The 15,920-nt window shown below is 38.1% G+C and overlaps 1 protein-coding gene and 1 pseudogene across 7 annotated transcripts in view; one reads left to right on the forward strand and one right to left on the reverse strand.

Moving 5' to 3' along the window:
* Tp53bp1 (tumor protein p53 binding protein 1) overlaps window positions 1-15,920 on the forward strand; it is a 77,924-nt gene that overhangs the window by 11,674 nt on the left and 50,330 nt on the right. For all 7 annotated transcript variants that reach the window (XM_063250170.1, XM_063250171.1, XM_063250173.1 and 4 more), the window contains exons 8-11: window positions 1,544-1,710; window positions 3,015-3,141; window positions 4,095-4,189; window positions 7,631-7,839. In XM_063250170.1, the coding sequence (XP_063106240.1) occupies window positions 1,544-1,710; window positions 3,015-3,141; window positions 4,095-4,189; window positions 7,631-7,839 (598 nt within the window). The remainder of the gene's footprint in view (window positions 1-1,543; window positions 1,711-3,014; window positions 3,142-4,094; window positions 4,190-7,630; window positions 7,840-15,920) is intronic.
* On the reverse strand, window positions 10,542-10,888 carry LOC106028843 (replication protein A 14 kDa subunit-like; annotated as a pseudogene).

Raw genomic sequence — 15,920 nt, forward strand, 5'->3', positions numbered from 1 at the left:
CCATTAAAAAAAAAAAGAGAGAGAGATAGATGTAGGAACTTGTCCAAGTGTTTTCAGCTTTTAACTTGGTAGGAACTGGGTAATACACCTTTGCTCTATCTCTGGTCATTATTTTATCCAAAACTAGATTTTAAAATTGCACTTAATTTTTATTAAAATCTTTTGTTGGCTGGGGCTGTACTTCAGTGGTAGAGAACTTGTCTAGCAGTAGCTGGGGATTGCATATGGCAGAGGAAAACTGAGGATTTATTTTTATTTTTAATTTTTTTTCTTTTTGTCGTTTTCCTTTTTATCGGTACCGGGGATCGAGCTCACAACTGCCTGCTTGCAAGGCAGGCACTTATGCCGCTGAGCTAAATCCCCAGCCCCTGAGGATTTAATTTTGAATAAGTATTCAGTATTGTTTTGTTGCTTTCTTTAGTAGAAAAAGTGGGCAGTGAGGTCCTGACTAAAGCTAAACGTTAGGAGTTGTCTTTCTGGTATATCACATTTAGCTACAGTAGATGCATTTTTAGGTTTTTATTTTTTTTCAGACTCTTACTGTGTAGTCCAGGCTGGCCTTGAACTTATGATGAGCCTCATACCTCAGTCTCCTGAGTGCTGGAATTACAAGCATGTACCACCACTTCTGCCTAGGTTTTTCTTTAGGAAGTTCTCCTTCAAGCTGTTTTTGCTATTCTGTTTACTCTGCGTAGTGGTAGGATAGGTGAAAGTCTCTGGGAAAGGACCAAAATGATTGTCTTGCCAGGCAAAATGGCACATATCTTAATCATGGCTACCCAGGAGGCTGAGGCAAGAGAATTACAAGTTTGAGTCAGCCTGGGGTAACTTAGCAGTTTAGTGAGACCCTGTCTCAAAAAAAAAAAAAAAAAAAAGTGGGCTGGGGATTTAGCTCAGCGGCATAAGCACCTGCCTAGCAAGCAGGCAGTCGTAAGTTTGATCCCTGGTACCGATAAAAAGGAAAAAGACAAAAAAAAGAAAGAAAAGAAAAAAAAAAAAACTGGAGTTGTTGCAGTATGTATTCAGTCCTTGGCACTGGGTTGTTAAAAAAAGTGTTTTAAATGTATGATTAGTATCAGTGCAAAGGAGTCCTGATTTGCAGCATAGTTGAGTAGAATACATGGAATGGGAATAGCAGAGGACAATTCACATCCAAGCACCCTCCATGAGAGGTCACTGTTTATACTGCCCTCCTGAGTGGCAGTATTTTGGTCTGGATCAGAATGTTCCTACAAGTCTGCATAACAGCCTATGTAGCAGAAATCTCCAAATCACTCCTCAGAAATCTTGGAAAGCATACAGCTCAGCAATGAGCCAAATTGAAAAGAGGTGTTGCTATGTGTGAGACTCAGGCAGGCTTTGAAATGGAATGAGGGCTTTGTAGAGTAACTTATTTTGTTTTCAGTAGGTCATGGTATAGATTATAGCTACTGGGAATTTTGAAATTATTAAAGAAAAAAATACAAAACGGGAAAAGCTTTTTAGTGAACAGGTCAAAGACTGAATTCAGCAATCTTTTCTCCTGGTGATATGACTTACCTAGGTTAGAAGACCTGCCTTCTAGTTCCAGAGTGTCTCATGCTGCTATGGAAACTAAAGAAGAGACGTCTGTTCCAGAAGTTCTGGAAGGTGGATTACACATTGAGAAATCACCAGAGCCTGAGGTTTTGTCAACTCAGGAAGACTTGTTTGACCAGAGCAATAAAACAGGTATAAAGGATGATTAGTTGTTATAGATATCTCCTCTTCTCCAAAGATTTAAATTTTTATTTTAGTTCTGAGGCTAATGTTTAAGTTAGAAAGCACTTGAGAGATGTGCTAACTTGTTTGTTATATGGAAGGCAAATGTTTGTAGCTAATTAGAGAAACACTTCTGGGGAATTTTTGTTTGCTGTTTAACATTTTAACATGATTTTGTGTTTCGGAAATAAAATCATAACAGCTAATAAAGTAAATTTAGTATTATGGCTAAGTTAAGCCATTTTTTCTTCTGCTATGTTTACTGATCTTCAACTCTTTAATATGATGTTTGAGTTTTTCACGTTGCCTTGAACAGTCTACTTACTTACTGTTTTTTAGTTCACCTACTGCAAAAAAGGCAGTTAAAGTTTAAAAGAAAGGACATAAAACTTAGAAGAACAAAATGGTGCTTGTTTCGTACACTTTTAGTCCCTCAGCCACAGCCACCTCATTCCACAACCTCAGAGGACAAGAAAGTGTTGGCAGTAACTACCCAGATAAAATGTGGTTTTTATAAGAAGGGATGGGAAGACTATTCTTTTACTGTCTTGTGATGGAACTTGCTGTGCAGAACATTTAGAAGCTGACCGAAGAGCCTTTTTTTTTGTTTCCTCACTAAAGCTATAAGGTTGTGTTTAAGGAATTTCTTTACACTTAGGATGAATTTAGTTGATATTCTGTCTGTTGCTAAGGAGGAGGGACCAGTAGGAAACTTCATAATATAAATCAGCTGCTCATTTTTTCTTTGATTAGTACATTAGTATTTTCCGTCTCCTTTGAGGAGGCCCAAGTTCTAATCATGAAAATTGCTGCATTCGTATCATCAGGTGTCATGCGCATTGTTTTGACTTCTCTCATCTGCACCATGGCATGAGCTTTACTTCACCTTAGGTAGACCTGGGAATAAAAGGCTCGATGGCTGTTTTATAATAGAAGCATCACAAGAAAGAAGAGCAGCCAAGCAGAGGTATAAGGATTCTGGCTTTTCCTCTCCAAGTTTAGATCATGACAGAAAGGATTCAGGAACTTTTTTTTTAATACTTTGTTTAAGAAACTCATAATTTGGGGGGTTTAATATTTATTGAAGATTTGTCTCATTATGGCATTCCATTAATTGTACTATAATTAGAAAAAAATTTCTGTCTTGAAATGTGGTTGGTAATACAAATATTACTGTTTTAGTGTTTTCTTCTTTCTTTTTTCTCTTTTTGGGCAAATCAGTAATGTCAATCCGAGAAGTAAGTGCAACCAGATTTTCTGTTTTTTTCTTGTAGCTTCTGATGGTTGCTCCAGTCCTCCCAAGGAGGAAGATGGGTGTTCTCTGATTTCCACACCTGCTACCACTCTGCACGTCCTGCAGCTCTCTGGACAGAGGTCCCTCATACAGGAGAGTCTGTCCACGTAAGTAGGTCACACAGCTGTGTCTGAAAGTTTGGGCTGAGGTTAAAAGAGCTGAAGTTGCTTGCTTGTCCAGAATTCATATTAAACCAAAAAGTAGAACCTAGGTGTTAGAAGTTCTGGTTTAAGGACTCTGTAATGATTGAGGGCAGATAGATCTGTTTCCAGAGGCTATATAACAGTAGATCAAAAGTTTCACCAGGAAAAAAAAAAAAGTTTCACCAGGATAGAAAATTCCCAGCTATAAATGTAATACATATTCCAGATAAGCATTCTGCGATTTTATTTTACCAGCATGTCTTCTCAGTTTGCATCATAAGGGGAAAATACACTGTTATAGTTAATGATAGTTGAATTTCTTCATTTCAGTGATATTGCAGAGATTCGCTTTTTTGTTTTTTGTTTTGTGTTTGTTTTAAAATAAATATGTAGTCTTTCTAATTATGCAAAAATGGCTTTTTTTTTTTTTTTTTTTTTTTTTTTTTAATGTCTCAAACCTGCAGTGACATTATTTTTTGGCACTTGCTCATTGTTTTTCAATCATGATGTCCTTGTGTCTGGTCATCCAATTTGCCCTTATTCTTTTAAAAAAATTTTTATATTAGAGATGTCTGAAGCCGGGTGTGGTGGCACACACCTGTAATCCCAGTACTTGGGAGGCTGAGGCAGGAGAATCATGAGTTCAAGGCCAGCCTAGGATATACAGTGAGCCAGAAGGCCAGCCTGAACTGTAGTGTGAGACCCTGTCTCAAAAGACCTGAAAAAGAATGAACAAAATAATCTGGTATGAGAGTAGTTTTTTAGTGGTTCTTCCACCAGTCTCAGATTGTTGTTTGGAAGAAATGCTATTAGGTATTGATCTGAATGACTTAGATATTTTTGCTATTACAAAGTGAAAACAAATATGAAAACTATGGCTGTGGTAAAATAACCTGTGATTCTCTCTTTATACAAAGGAATTCCTCAGATCTTGTTGCTCCTTCCCCTGATGCTTTCCGATCTACCCCTTTTATCGTTCCTAGCAGTCCCACAGAGCAAGAAGGGAGAAAAGGTGAGCGCTCTTGATCTGTCTGTTAATCTCAGGTTAGAAGAGGAGGCCAGGGATGTGGCTCACTGGTAGAGCACATGTGTAACATGCTCAAAGTCCTGGGTCTGATCCCCAGCTCCTCAAAGAAGAGGGGAGCAGCATTGCATTTCTCTGCCATGCAGAATGTGCTGTTTCTTTGTACTTTAGCACCCTGTCCCATACCTTGTTTGGAGACCCACGTCTCTAACCTTCAGAGATATGACCTAGTGCAAAGCGTTCACTTCAGTACTTTGGTTTCTTCTCAGTTATGTATTGTTGACTCAATTTTTATAAAGGCAATTAAAGGAGAATTTTTGTTTCTTTAAAGTTGACACAAATGAATTAGTATGGTGAGGAACTGGTTTTTTTATTAGTGGTGTACTAGTTTCCAGTAACATGTCAACATGTTTCTGGTGAGAAGGAACCAACAATTATTATTTTATCCAAAGAATGGCTAGGAGCAGGTAGTAAAAATTTTAATTTTCTCCTTTAAGGACCTAACTGGTTTTTGTATTACTTTATTCACAAGAAAGCCTTTTCACTTACCTGATTTTGTTTGCTTTTGGTAGTAGTGGTGATTAAATCCAGAACCTTGCTTATGCCAGACAAATGCTCTGGTAGTGAGCTGCATCCCCCACCCTTTTTATTTTACTGAGACAGTGTCTTACTGAGTTGCCCAGGCTGCCATTAAATTTGTGATTTCCCGGCCTTAGTCTCCTGAGCATCTGGGATTACAGGTGTGCACCACTGTGTCTGGCTTAACTGATTTTATATTAGTTACCTAAACCTCTTTCAGAGTGCTGTAAGTGCCTGTTCAGTCATTTAATGTATTCTAAATGCCTAGTATTTCTGCAAAGCTTTTTCTGATAAATTCTGTAATTGTCTTGTTTTTATTCTTTATGTATGCCAATAATACAGTATCCCATTTTTATTGAGAACTAAGCATGTGTCACACACTGTTCTACATGTTTCTCCTTGGTTCCAGGTACCTTTCTATGGTTTTTCTCATTGAATCTTCACAACATCTAAGCAGTAGGTGTCACTTTTCCCTTATATTATAGATAAGGAAATGGAGGCCCAGGACTGCTTCATGAGTGTTGAGATGTAGTGGCAGGATTTGACCTTGGGCAGCTGACTCCCGAGTGTACATGCTGCCTGTGATATCCTATTTTCTGTTTTAAGAATAGTAATTATAGAAATGTATTTAGCTGTTTTTCAATTAATTTATCTGCAGAATGAGACTTTCTTCCTGCCTCAGTATTTGTCTCCAGTTGTTTCCTTTTCAAATCATTTGTAGTAGCCAAATAAACTAATGTCATTCTAATCATAAGATGATGAGTGACATCTTCAAGGTAAATCCATCCTACAAAAAACCCTGTTAATGCAAGTTAAGTTTGGTTAATTTTTGAACAGTTTTTTCCATTTGTAGTGTGAACTTTCAAAATATATAAAAATGATTATGTTAAAAATGCTTTCGCCCTTATTATGCTTCTAATAATACTTATTTTAGAAAATTTGGAACATGTGTAGGAGAGTAATAAAATAAAATAACCTGTAATAACCACATTCCAAATTTAATTACAATTAGTATTTGGATATAGATTTTGAGAATCCTTTCTGTGCATAAATACAATAAAGTATTTTTACACAGTTGGCATCATATTATGTGTATGATTCGATTTTGTTCATGTAATGTATTATCATTGTCAGTGTATTTCAGATTTAATGCGTTTGCTTAATATGTCTATCAGTGTGTCCGAGAGACTATATATGCTTTTGGTTTTTGCTGTCTTATTACCCAAAGTATTTTCATATGTAGTACCTAAAATAGAGGTGCTTAATGTATTTTATTGTGACAAATGCCACAAAATGAGACAACAATGTTCAGCACAGTTGTGGCAGTGTATTAAAGCCCTGTAGTACCGGCTCCCCAGCTTGCAGTAGACCGGTATGTGCGGTAGAGGCCCAGCTCAGCAGCAAGGGTAGGTATTGAGGCTGGGCGTGGTCTGGGGGAAGCCTGGTTGGGATAGAGGAAGAAGGGTGATGTTGAATATTGTGAGAAAACACTAGTGTTGTATGTTTGTTCCCTCTTGAGTAATTTGTGTTGGTTTTAGTGACTTCTTAGTACTTTGATGCATTAGTGCCTATGGGCCTCGACAAGACTTTTCATTGTTATTTGTTTCGCATCCATCTTTCCATACTTAGTTGTTAATGAAAATATAATGAATTTATAAATATGTAGTAGGTATGTTGGGGATTTAGCTCAGTGGCATAAGCGCCTGCCTTGCAAGTGTGTGCTCATGAGTTTGATCCCTGGTACTGAAAAAAAAAAAAAAAAAGACCTGCACTCTGAAATTTAGAGTGTTTTCATATAATAAATATGTAGGTATTTACTCAGTGTGGTTAACAAATTCACTGTCTTTCACATCCTGGAGCAGAATATGTGATTTTTAAATTAAGTGGCATTAAGCCGGACGTGGTGGCTCACACCTGTAATCTCAGCACTTGGGAGGCTGAGGCAGGAGGATTGTTGCGACTTTGAGACCAGCCTGGGCTACAAAGTGAGCTCAAGGCCTCCCCGAACTGCATAGCGAGACCCTGTCTCAAAAAGACAAAAAAAAAAAAAAAAAAAAAAAAAAATCTGCAAAAATTAAGTGATATTAATCTGGGTATTCCCACACAAAATAAGAAAAATGAATTCTACAGGGTTAGGAAAGGGACCAAGGAGGCAAGTTAACATGTCTTGTAAATGGGTAAATATCTTCAGATATTAATTTGTGTGTTTATTTTTTTAGTACATGTTAGCAGTGCATATTGAGTACACTTATCATGTGGAATTGGAATACTTACATAATGCATCTTAATTCTTTTTATATCCTTATCCTCTTCCCTCTCTCCATCTTGGTTCCCTTCCTATTTGCAAAACCAAGATTTCAATCTAATAGAAGCATGTTTCCTCTTTCTTCCTCTCTCTTAACCCAGAAAGAATTATTAGGACCCAGTCTATTATTATTTTATTGTTCTGTAAGTTAAAAGGTTTTTTTTTTATTGTTATTATTATTATTATTTTGTCTTTTTCCTTTTTATCGGTACCGGGGATCAAACTCACGACTGCCTGCTTGCAAGGCAGGCGCTTATGCCGCTGAGCTAAATCCCCAGCCCCGTTATTATTTTTTTTTAAAGACAGGGTTTCCTATGGAGTTCAGGCTGCCCTGGACCTCACTACATAGCCCAGGCTGGCATTGAACTCACAGGGATCCTCTTATCTCAGCCTTCTGAGTGCTGAGGTTACAGGTGTGTGCCACCATGCCCAACCTAAAGCGATTATTTTTTTAGGAGGGGAAATTTGTGTTGAATTACTGTTAATGGTGCTGGAACATAAGTAATATTGACAAGTGATTATTTGTTTTTCGTTTTTTAAACCAGATGAACCAGTAGATATGTCAGTGTTAACTGAGGGCAGGGTGGAGCCTTTTCAGAAGAAACTCCAAGCCGATGACCCAGCGCAAACAGAAAACACAGCTCTCCCATCTGCATGTACTGTGCCTCCGCAGGTGTCCACGCCAGTGTCTCAGAGCACACCAGTATTCACCCCTGGTTCCCTTCTTATCCCATCACAGCCTGAGTTTTCACATGTGAGTATTGTACAAAGAGTTTCTACTTTCTCCTCACATATTTTTTTGTTTTCATTAAGCAGAGCTTTATTGAGGTATAATTTATAAACCATAAAATTCACCCATTTAAGTGTGTTACTTAGTGATAGTTTCTTGAATCTGTGGAGTTCTGTGCCTGTTGTCACAATTAAGTTTAGAACATTTTGGTCACTTAACATTCTTTTATTTTTTTATTTAAAATTTTTTTATTTTAAAGAGAATAGAACCCAGCAAAACAAAATAATAAAGCAATCAAAACAAAGCAGTGAAAGTAGTACAGAGCTTCAAAACAGGGTAATAGGAAATCAACCCTGTGTGTGTGTGTATAATTATACTGTATCTTGCTATTTTCACAATAGTTGTCCATAGCTAAATCAAACAAAACAATAAAACAAATCAAAACATAACATTGAATGAACATTTTTTTTTTTTTTTTTTTTTGTCTTTTTCCTTTTTATTGGTACCGGGGATCAAACTCATGACTGCCTGCTTGCAAGGCAGGTGCTTGTGCCACTGAGCTAAATCCCCAGCCCCATAATATTGAATGAAACAAAACAATAAATTGGAACAAAACAAAGCAGTGAGAACAATACTGTACATTGTTATCTTCAAAATAGTGATTCAGATTACCAGATGCAGAGATTAAACAAAACAGTAAAATGGAATAAGACACTGGATTTCAAAAACAAGATAGGAGGAAGTCCCCCACAGTTAACACACTGTACAATGCCATCCTGTAGGTATATACCCAGACCACCAGCATCAGGCTGTTCCCTTCCCTCAGTTACTATCATTTCACCCTGAGCACTCCAAATCACCTGCGGGTGGGGGCTGGCTTACGCAAAGGTGTGGTTATACTTCGGTTGAGGCTCTTCCTCATCAGCATGTCTTCTTGGGAAGACATGGTTTGACTTCTGGCTGAGGCTCTTACCAATCAGCATAGCGGGGCCTGCTTCACAGCTGATGTGGGCTGAGGCTGTTTCCAATCAGCATGGCGGGGCCCTGAAAACTACTTAATTGTGTGTTCGAAATAGGCAAATTGTATGTGAATTACACCTCAGTGAAATGAGAAGAAAAATGTGGAACATGTGGCACAGAAGCTATACTTGTTCCAACTTTCCTCATTCAGATTGCAGTGCTGGTGGGAAATTTATGTATAGATGTTGAGTAGTTCAGAAATTATATTGGGCCTATATATGAGATTGTGATTATTAGCAGTAGGGATTTATTCAACAGATAGCAAGCTCCTAGATTAATTTATTCCAATTTTCTAAGCAGAGTAATTCAAGATGTTTCAAGCAGAGCACCCTTTAGGGGGCTAATATTAGAACTGGAGACGAATCTCTTCTCTAGTTTAGAAGGCAATGCTGTTACTGAGATAGCATTATAGGTCTCATTTTCAACTATGTTTTAACTTCAAATAGCAAAATGTTGTAACATCCTTTAATCTACAGAGCATCTGAGGATGATAAAAGTTAAAACTTAAGATTGTATTAATTTAAAATGGGTATTTTTGGGTATAATTAATAGCCTATACAGATTTGGAATTAACTTCTCACTGCATAGTTGGCTAAGACATAAAATCCAACTAAGTAGGCACTATCATGGTTATTCTGCACTATTGTGTTCTACAACTGCCACATCCTCCCTGCCTGGCTCCACTATCACATGTTGGTAGACAGGAATTATATACTAAGGATCATTAACAGCAGTTGAAAGGGTTACAATTTCATCAACTCTTTCAATGACTATGGGTACCTTGTTTGGCATTAATATATGCTCAGTTTTAAAAATCCAGAAAAGATATACTTTACAAATTATATGACAGGGTACTTCTTGCTCTTTTCAACTGTCAAAAACACTTTATGATAGGGATGGGAGAGGAGGATGAGAGGGAGGAGAGATAAAAAGGATCAAGATGAGATTTATATAGGTACCAATTCCTCGCTATGAATGAATTTAATACATATTGCAAACATTAATAAAAAAAGAACAAAAAATCACTTTCTGAGTATCAAAGAATATAACATGGTAGAATTTATGAGACAGTGAATAAATCCTTAACAAAGTTTGACACAGAGTTTCATTCATAGGCGTAAGATTTGACTATTTTATTTTATTAATTTGAGTACCAGGATTGAACTCGTGACCTGTGCTGCCACTGAGCTGTATCCCCAGCAGATTTGACTTTATAGTTATAAAATTCCACGTCTGTGTCTGAATACAAGCTTACAAGAATAAAGATGAAGTAACCAATAGTATATACTATTCAAATTTTTATTAATAAAATAGAAATGTAAACAACATGCTTTGTTACAGCATCTATCTGACTACAATGTAGTAACAATTTTTTTTTTTTTGGTCTTTTTCGTTTTTATCGGTACCAGGGATCGAACTCACTACTGCCTGCTTGCAAGGCAGGCGCTTATGCTGCTGAGCTAAATCCCCAGCCCCATAGTAACAATTTTTTATAAAAGGGGAAAAAAAAGGACTTAGGTGAGAACTGTTAATAATACATCAGTTCCATCAAAAACTGCAGACTGAAATATCTAACATTTGATAAATGGAATTTTAAAAACAAATTATTTGGAATCAAAGTTCTTTCCTATACTTATGAAGGGATTCCTTTAATATTTGTCAGTGTAACTGCTTGTAATCATAAAAAAAATTCATTAAGACTCATTTTACACTCTGAAAGGAAAAAACTGAGGGAATTCATGAGTAATTTTCACATTGTAAAGTCTGAGGTCAAAAGGACTGTTACCTTCTCTAAACTGGACCTAAGGTGTATACATGATGGTTGCCTTGGCTATTGCTCTTCCAACTGCTTCCACAGTTTCAAATATTTCTTCATCAAGTGGTTCCATTAATTCAGTGGTTCCATTTTTTCCTTCTCCATCTGAAAGGATAAACATTTTTCCAGAGGGATGAATCTTTTTCAGCCCCCTATGAAGCAGACTGGCCGGTCAGTGAACTGAGATGACATGCTGGTGCTGATGTGTGACTTGGATAGATCCTTCACGTCCACCATAATTAAATATCTGGAAGGTGCGAAACAGGAGGCAGATGACCAAAAAAGAGCGGTCACCTGACACCTTTTTATATTTAAATTTCACGCTGTATTTTTAAGCTTTTTGAAAATGTTTTGAAGTTGAAAAAATCTATGGGTCCTCATTCTGTCTGTCTTTTGTCTTTTTTGAGACGGGGTCTTGCTATGCACTTCAGGCTGGCCTTGAGCTCACTTTGTAGCCCAGGCTGGTCTCGAACTCGCAAGGATATTTTCCCCCCCACCCAGCCTCAGCCTCCTGAATGCTGGGATTACAGGCATGAGCCACCACACCCGGTTCATCATTCTGTCTTTCAACTCCTATCATTTTTTCAAAAAGAAAATTGTTTATGACAGACATAACACTTAAATATTTTCCCTGTTAATGTTTGTCATAATAATATTTAGTGTGTTATTGTCTTCGTATTATCCTTTCAAAAACTAACATTTCTGAGTAGATGTACAATAATCTTGTTACTCTTTCCTCATTCCTGCACTAAGGACATCAGAATGATTTTTAGATTTTTTTCTATTTTTTTAAGATACGGTCCTGCAGTGTAATTGAGAATGATCATGAACTCACTATGTAGCTCAGGCTGGCTTTGCACTTGCAGTGATCCTCCTGTCTTGACCTCCCAAGTGGCGGATTTATAGGTGTGCAATACAATGCTTGGTTTTTACATTTTTGATATGTATTTTCTTTAAAAAAAAAAACAACCCTAATACCTAATTTGCATAATTTGAAATGCAATTTTCATAGTGAGTTGCAGGTCCTTAGTTGCATCTAAATGAGTCTATATGTGTATATATATTTTTTTTCAACCATAATACCTCTTGTCTTCAAAATAGCTGCAGATACCTTCAGACATAGTAAAAATCAGACAAAACAGAACAGAATAGAATCAATAAAAACAAAACAATGAATGCAATAAATGACTTCAAAACAAGACAACAGTAAATCCAAAATGGCCACCATAATACATCTTGCTATGTTTGAAATAGCTGCCCAGGCCATTGGATATAACAATCAAACAACAAAAATAGAATAAAACCTGACCCAACAAAACAATGAAAGTGATACAGGACTTAAAACAAGATAATAGGGAATTAACAGTGGTCACCACCTTCAGAAGGAGATCTCCATAGATGCTACACTGGGTACCATTATCCTCTGAATAGATGAGAGGACCACCGGCCCTAGACCTGCAAGGTCAGTGAAACCCCAAACACCACAAGCATCAAATTGCATTTCACCTTAGTAGCTGTCATTGCAACCTGAATTTCTCCAGATCAGCTGGTCGTTTATGGGAGGATTGCTGGTTTGACTCGTCTGGTTTCCTAACCTGTGCGACAGGCTATGATTTGGCTATCCCCACAGTGGCCCGCACATGGCACTGATTCACAGGGAGGGCTTGCTTTTTTTTTTTTTGTCTTTTTCCTTTTTTTCGGTACCGGGGATCAAACTCACGACTGCCTACTTGCAAGGCAGGCGCTTATGCCGCTGAGGGCTTGCTTCTTGGTGACTTACTCTCTTTCCTTTCAGTTCGTGAATGGTGCTGATTCACGGGAAAAGGCTGGCATCTGGCTGTTCCTTCTGTGGCAGCAGCCTGTGCATAGTGCTGATTTGCAGGCAGGGCTTGCTTCTTGGTGACTTCTCGTTCTCTTCCCCCACAGCCTGCGAATGGTGCTGACTCACAGGAAAAGCCTGGGATCTGGCTGTCCCTACTGTGGCAGTGGCAGGGTCCTGTGCATGATGCTGGTTTGAAGGGAGGGCTTGCTGCTTGGTGACTTGTTGATGTCTTCCCCCACAATCCGCAAATGGCGCTGACTCATGGGGAAAGGCTGGGGTCTGGCTGTCCCGCTAATGGTGGCAGTGGCAGCTTGCACATGGAGCTGATTCGCAAGGAGGGCTTGCTTCTTAGTGACTTGTTCTCCTCTGAATGTGTATATTGTATGTTGAATCTAAATGCTTGTTCTTAGAGCTGAGGATGTTGCTGAGTGGTAGAACATTTTCCCAGCATGTGGAAGAATGGCTGTAGGTTCAATTCCCAGTACTGAGGGGCAAAAAAAAATTAAATGCCTGTTCTTGTATAGAGTTAAGTGAGTTAATATGTATAGAATTACTGGACTAGTACCTTGTACATGGTAAGTACTGCACAGGGTATTTATTGCTGGCAATGAAAGAGTCATATAGAGCTGAAATAAATTTAACTACCATCTAGCTTTGGCTTTAGTTTTTGGGGTTAGCAGATCAGTTGTAAGCACTGACATAAAGCACAGAGAATATTCCAGAAAATGCAGCTGATACTAAAGACAGTAGTTGCAGATCAGTGAACAAATAGAACTTTTATGAGAATGAATCTTTGTAGAGAGGTCTGTACCAGTGAGAGGGAACCGTGGCTGCAGAGATCTAGCTTTATGAGGACTTGCTGGAAGAAATTGTTCTGCGTCAGCATTTACCAAATACCTTCAGCAGCAGCTAGAAAACTCAGCAATGAAAATATGACGCAAGTGAGTAATTCTAAGTGTACTTCAGAGTTTTTCTGGAATCTGAGATGACTCTGATCACATTTCTTTATAATCATATTTTAAGATGCTTCAGCAGAGCAATCCACACCTCTTAAAACACACACACACACACACACACACACACACACTTTCTCTCTCTCTCTCTCTCTCTCTCTCTCTCTCTCTCTCTCTCTCGCTCTCTCGCTCTCGCGCTTGCTCTGTCTGAAGAGGAACTTTACAACATAGCTTTTAAAATTAAGGGTTTGATTTTAGGTAGTTAATAAACATTTGTAAACCAAAAAAGAAATAGGAGGAAAACAGAGTCTTCACCTCTACTCAAAGATACTTTCAATTCCTTTTTTTGGTACTGGGAATCAAATTCATGATCTCACGCTTACCAGGCAAGCATGTGAGTCTCTGAGCTAAATCCCCAGCCCACCCAATGCTTTTATACTGAGCTATATCCCCAGCCTGTTTCAAATTTTGTTTTGTTAATTTTTATTTTGACTTGAGCGTGGTGTGGCACAAACCTGTAATCCTAGCACTTGGGAAGATGAGGCAGGACACTGCCATGAGTTCAAGGCCAGCAACCTGAGCTACATAATGATGTCAGGGTTAGCCTGGGCTACATAGTGAGACCCTGTCTCAAAATAAAAAACAAAACAAAACCAAAAAAACCCTGAATACTTAATTTTTATTTTGAGACAGGATCTTGCTAACTTCCTAAATTCCCTAGAGGGGTTTGAATTTGTAATCTTCCTGCCTCAGCCTCCCCCAAGTACTCATCATAAGGCATGGTTTACACTTTTAGTACTTTTTCCCTCTGATTATTTCCATAATTCTACCTAGCATGATTATATTTTTATAAATCCTGTTTTAAAAAATGTGAGCTATGTCCCCATCTTCTAATGTAATTCATTGTCATTTAGTTTAGATCATCGAGTTAATAGTAGGACTATGTAAGCAGTAATCACAGCAGAGCTGGTGGATTGTTAGGGTTATTTTACCATGTTTGAATTATTGCTTATCTCTGAAATTGTTGTCTTGGAACTTCTTCTCAAATAACCCTAGACTATTCACTAATTTTCAGATCCTCCTTTTAGGATGTTCAGCAGGCTTAAGCTTTCTGTTTCATCTCTTTGGAGAAAACTGGTTTGCAGCCCCCTAATTTCTGGTTGTCATCAGTACCCTCTGTGCCTGGTGCCTAGCTGTCACCTCCCGTGGCTGTCATCCATGGAGCTCCCCTTTACCTTTGTGTTGGAGACTTAGCTGCTGTCTCCTGGTGGAGGACATTCTCCAGGAGCCACCATTCTGCTCTCATACTTGATTTGTATTTTAGTTTGAAGGAATATAAGCATCCAGATTGGCAATATTTTTCTTTGAAGTGTTTGAGGGCCTTGCTCTGTTATCTCTGAACTTCAGATGCTACTCTTGACAAGAATCAGGCCTTCCTTAATATGTGATCTGTTCTTCTTTCTGTTGGAATCCTGCAGGATCTTCTCTACCCTCGGCAGTCTCAAATCTCCCCCAAGTCTTTGGCCCTCTCTGTTTTTATTCATGAGTCTGTTTTTATTCATTAGAGTGGACAGTTGGTTGGCCCTCTCAATGTAGACACTCAGATCCTTTATTCATTTTAGGGAAGTTTAATTATTTTAATTTCCTCCCCTCCTCTCCTTTCTCCTGTCCTCAATACTAATTGTTTGGATGTTGAAACTCCTCAAATGGACTTTTTTCGTAATTTGTTTTATAACTTCTCATCTTGCTAATGTTTAGCTTCCTGAGTGATTGCCTCAGCCATCTTTCTTTTATTTATAACCTTATTTTGAGCTATAATTCACAGTCCACCTACTTAAAGGTCACAATTCAGTGGCTTTTAATTCACTTTTAGTATTCATCACCACAGTCCAATTTTAGAATACTTTTACCTTTCCTCAAAACCATGTTTGTTGGCACTTGTGTTTTTAGTACCTGTATAGATTAGTCTCTTCTGGAAATTTTCTATAAATGAAATTATACAACAGATAGTCTTTTTTTGTTTTCTATCTTTTTTTTCTTTTGGTATGGGGGATTGAACTCACGACCTTGCACTTGCTAGGCAGGTTCTTACACCACTGAGCTAAATCCCCAGCCTCCAGGTAGTCTTTTTTTGGCTGGCTTCTTTTCTTTCTTTCTTTTTCTTTTTTTTTCAGTACCAGGGATTAAACTCATGACCTCATTCATGCTTGTCAGGCAGGTGCTTATGCTGGTGAGCTAAATCCCCGGCCCTGGCTGGCTTCTACTTAGGGAAAAGTTTTCTAGGTTCGTCCATGTTGTCATGTATCAATTCTGTTCCTTTTTGTTGCTGAATAATGCCCTGAGGCCCAGATTTAATAATCTTTGATCAGATAGTGGTCCTTTGGGCTGTTTCTTCTATGTTGTCTGTAATAATGCTGCTGTGTGCATTCATGCACAATTCTGTTTTTAGGAAATGGTTTTATTTTCCTTACATATACCGTTAGGTACAGTTGCT

Source organism: Cavia porcellus, unplaced genomic scaffold, assembly GCF_034190915.1.
Source record: "Cavia porcellus strain 051 isolate PalLab524CR breed Dunkin Hartley unplaced genomic scaffold, mCavPor4.1 scaffold_6, whole genome shotgun sequence".
NCBI classification, from domain to species: Eukaryota; Metazoa; Chordata; class Mammalia; order Rodentia; family Caviidae; genus Cavia; species Cavia porcellus.